The following is a 4,733-nucleotide window of genomic DNA, read 5'->3' as shown; positions in this document are numbered from 1 at the left end:
CACACACACACACACACACACACACACACACACACACCCCAGGAAGAGCTCTGGGGAGTGTGGGGCAGGCTGCACAGCCAGGTGAGGCGAGGCCCAGCCAAACCTTTTGGGACCCCACCTGGTGAACTCTGTCTTGGGTCTGACCTATTTTCTAGGAGAGAAAATAGAATATAGATTTAAATGCAGTGGTGCTCTGGAAAACTACAGGCCCAGCAGTGTGAGAAAATAAAACAGTAGGGGGGAACAGAGGAAGTGTTGGCATTGGTGAGGATTCCACTTCTACTGGATCAATCTTATCTGGTTGTCAACTGCCTTTTCTTCTGCAATTTGCTCCCTTTTTTCTCTGCTAAAAATTTTATATACATACACACATTTACATATTTATCTTTCCTTTGACCAGTCCTGGGGTCCGATGATGCTTCCCCATACATAGACTCCAGGCTACAGACCAGTAGCTACCACAGACAGAAAGACCTCTGGGGGTGGCCACCTTGGAAGTGGGATGGCAGCAACGCATAGAATCAGAAATGCCCACAGCGGCGTTCTAGGTCACCCTTCCTTGTTCTGTGACCATAGGTGAGATTTTTAACACCCTCATCTTCTCATACATGAAAGCAATAAAATTACTAGCTAACATTGAGGGCTTTCTAAATGTAGGTACTGTTCTAAGCTCCTCACAACCACACTAAGAGGTAGAAACTATTATTATGCCTATTTTACAGATAAGAAAATTGAAGCACAGAAAGTTTCAGTAACTGACGCAAGGTCTACATAGGCTGTAGACCTGGCAACCCAGCTGTGGACCTGCCTCTCTGTGTCAATTCCTATGACTTTGTCTGAGTCATATGGCTACACTTGGAGCTAAGGTGGAGGTGGGGATCTTCTATACCAAGCCACATGGATCTAGGGTGGGAAAGGGGTTCCCCAGAAGATAACTGGGACTTGTTACAAAAAAGAAGGAGTAGGATGGATGGGCAATATAACAGATGATTCCCCCACATCCCCATCAACCTTTGCCATTTCGTTCTGTTGGTCAGAATTGAATGTGGAGATTCAGGTCACTCACTGCTTCTTGGGACAGGGGCCAGGTGACATTGTGTCTCTCTGTTCTTCAAGTTGGACACAGTGTTCAGAACTGCTTCCAGCTCAGTGACACAGCTAAAAACTGAACCTGGACCCTACCCCTCACTGTAGGAGGTTTATCTTGGTGGTCTTGCTGCCCCTTTTTGGCAAGAAGAGATGCTGTATGTTTTATGCTCAGGACTAGAACTGAGGTCAGTTAAGGCTTCAGGAGGGAAAACAAAAGAAACAAAAACAGCATTTGTTTTGACCCCTGCTCCTGCTGTCCTAACAATCTCTTAACCTTCCCTTGTCCCACTTCCCACTGAGGAGAAGAAGGGAAGAAAAAGACCCAAGGGAGGGGAGGGCTGGAGATGCCTTCATTGACAAGTAGAAGAGCTGAACCAAAATCTCTCTCTCTCTCTCTCTCTCTCTCTCTCTCTCTCTCTCTCTCTCTCCCTCTCCCTCGTGCGCGCGCACGCGCATGTGCGGACACACACACACGTCTTAATTCCTGTGGTCTCTTGGTGTTTCCAGGGAGCCATCTGGTCAACATTTTTTGGTAATTTGGTCTGTGATAATTCAAAGTGATAACAATCAGTGGAGCTAACATTTATGCAGTGTTTGCCTTGTACTGAGTTAAGTGCTTTACAAGGATTTAATCTCCTAACACTGCCATGAGGAAGGTTCTGTTCTCTTCCCATTGCGTAGCTGAGGAATACAACACAGAGGTTCAGTATTGACCCAAGGTCATTCAATAGGCAGGGATTTGAACTCAAACCTGTCTGTCTCCAGAATTTAAGATTGCAAACAGAACGTTGAAATGGGAAACTTTGGGGTTCCAAGGTATCTTGTCTCCCTGGGTGTTGATACCTCCAAAGAGCATGTTTCCATGAACAGTAGTGTTGACACTTTCACCACTGAACTCCACCACATGTAAATAGTTTGATATCCTGTTTAATGAAAGGGTATTTTAATGACCACTATTCTAGGCAATCCATCAGTCACGGTTAATGGCCCTGCTTAGTTATTTATACAGAATGTTTTCCCTTCCTACCTCTTCTATTTTGCCACGTTTCTTCTTGCTTCCACTCCACCCCTGAATCTAGCAACTCACCAGAAAATCTGAAAGGGGGTGTGGCTTAGGAATGATTCAGAGCTCTCTAGAAGTCTCTTTGGGCAGATACAGCTTCTAGGGAATACAAGGTGTGGGCTGGAGAAATGTTCAGCTGTTGCTGTGGGTTTGCCCCTCCTGGGTGTGGGAGCATAGCTCTGTTAGGTCAGTGCCAGGATTTTTCTGGGGCAAGAGTTACAGCTCCTAAGGAACTTGCTGAAGCTTTACAAATCTAATTGCAGCAAATTAGAGATGCAGTGGATAACCCATTACTCACTCGTGGGGTAGCTAGAAGGGTCTTCCCCATGGCTCCAGGCTGCTCACTCTAGCCTACCAACTGGATTTGGGTTCCATATGCCCTTGTAGAACCAGGGTTTCTGTTGATTAAATGCTGAACTGGGTGGGATTCAAGAGGTCTAGGGTCTTATCTAGTCTCTGTACCTAAACTAAGTATATGACCTTGTGTGAGTCTCTCAACCTCTTTCATCCCCCATCTGAACCAAAAATGCATTAAGCTAGATGATGTCTGAGGGTATCCCAGGTCTACCTTTCAATGATTCTAAGTGAGTCACCCAGGATTGTTTGAATGGCCAGTGGTTTTTGAAACAGCCCCCTGTTCCATCTCCTCAGCTCAGGTATATCCTTTTAGTTTGGGTCTAGAGGTTTTAACAAAGCTTTGGTCTGCTCTTGACTGGGCTTCTCAGCACAATTCTATCTTGCATTTGAGGGGAGGAGGAGGAGACTGTGTTCGTGAAGACAATGGGAGTGAACCGTTCTTCATTTTTTGAAAGTTCATTGGCTTAATTCAAAGGTCAACCTTCCTAGGGCTGGATGTTTATTTGTAGTCATCAAAAATGATTTCAGATGGCCATTCCTGTCAATGATGGGGTGAAAAACAAGGAGAAAAATTAAAAGGGGAGGCAGAATTTAAATTTGTATGGCAAATGATCTGCTCACATACAATCTCGTGTACACACGCTGCTGTCTGTAATGAAGGATGGTCACTGGGTATCATCAGGGAGGGAGGGGATTATAAATGTTATCTTCTGTCCTTCAGTCCTATATGGTAAACAATGTGGTAACTTGCTCTTAATTCTTATGTCTCTTTTTCTTTGTTCCTCAAGGGAGTGGTTTATTATTTTTTTTCTCTCTGTGGGAAAACTTGCTTGACCTCATGTCCAGTGTTCTGTATCTGGAGGCGGGAGGATTTGCTTGGGTGTTGTTGTGTAGAAATCAACCAGAATATTTTAACCAATATTCTTGCAGGATTCCAGTCTGCTTGGCTTTTTGGAGCCCTATCTGATTCCAGGATGATGTCTTTCCGGACAGATGTGAAGCTCACCTCTCTTACGACATGCACAGTGGAAAGGGAGCTTGGCCCCTCAGCTTGCATGGGTGGTTTTTGGGTGAAGGTAGAACTAAGTGCTCAGAGGTTGCATACCATTGGGGTCTTGCATGAACACGACAGTCATGCAAGGGCATGTTGCACTGTTTGTGTGTGCTTCTAACACTCCTCTTCCTTTTTCTCTCCCTTTCTCTCCTCTGCCTTTCCCTCTTTGAAAATGCTGCCACAGATGTCAGTCAAGGTCCAGGTGAGTTTCTGTGTTTGTGCAGCTGCCGTGGAAATTTCCCCTCTGCCAGATTGTGCATGGTTTGACTCTGAGTGAGACCTTTTTCTAGGGACTCTAAACAGAACAGAAATCTAAGTACATTGCATTTTCATTGATTTGGGTGGAGAATAAGAAACGTCTTGAATTGATGTGTTCATGTTGGTTTTGAAAACCATTTTAAAACCAAAGGAATGTGGTTCCCTGGCTTATATAGTCACTTCCTTCTGATTAACACTTCTAGGTGAATCAAAGAAATGGAAAATGAGCATTTTTGGAAAATACTTTTAAAGATATTCTTAAGGTATGAATTCTTCAATTTAATGAGCATTTTTGCCTTGTCATACATAAATCTACTTATCTTCTATAATTTCATGTGGTTGAAAGTTGAAGATATGAATATTTAGCATAGAAAATATGTGGGTAAGAGAAGTCTTCTTTCTTTTAATTCTAAGAAATGGCTTTCCCCCACCCCACAATGAAATTAGCAATTTTTAAATGGCTATGTAACTAATACATGCTCACTGTATCAAAAAGAAAGAGGAATGGCTTTTATCAATAAACAAATGGAAGAACCATTTTTATGGTAATTGTGCATTTTTCTCTTAAGATGCATACTCATCCAGAGTTCTAATTGTAAGCATTGTTTGTGTGTCTCTGTGTGCAAACATATATGTACACACACACACACACACAGGCTCATATAAGAGGATACAGCCATATATGGATAAGAAGTGTGAGATGACTTAGAATGATTTGGAGATCATTCTAAACTCCATAGAATTTTTTAGTTAAGAAGAGTAATTAACTCTACCAAATGAGAAGAGAATATCACCTTTCTTTGCTATCTTCACGTTTTCTTGTGTAGTCTTTTTAACACTTAATTCTTATAACATCAATACAATTATATTTTAATATGATGGAAATTGAGAGCCCAGCAGGTTAAGCCATTT

At 42.7% G+C, this 4,733-nt stretch overlaps 1 protein-coding gene across 5 annotated transcripts in view; it reads left to right on the top strand.

The window, feature by feature from the left end:
• Positions 1-4,733, top strand: part of NRXN3 (neurexin 3) — a 1,559,665-nt gene that overhangs the window by 97,378 nt on the left and 1,457,554 nt on the right. For all 5 annotated transcript variants that reach the window (XM_029950481.1, XM_029950474.1, XM_029950480.1 and 2 more), the window contains exon 3: positions 3,748-3,765. In XM_029950481.1, coding sequence (XP_029806341.1) covers positions 3,748-3,765 — 18 coding nt within the window. The remainder of the gene's footprint in view (positions 1-3,747; positions 3,766-4,733) is intronic.

The sequence above is a fragment of the Suricata suricatta genome, chromosome 9 (assembly GCF_006229205.1).
Source record: "Suricata suricatta isolate VVHF042 chromosome 9, meerkat_22Aug2017_6uvM2_HiC, whole genome shotgun sequence".
Classification (NCBI taxonomy): Eukaryota; Metazoa; Chordata; class Mammalia; order Carnivora; family Herpestidae; genus Suricata; species Suricata suricatta.
This window is presented reverse-complemented; position numbering and strand designations above follow the sequence as displayed.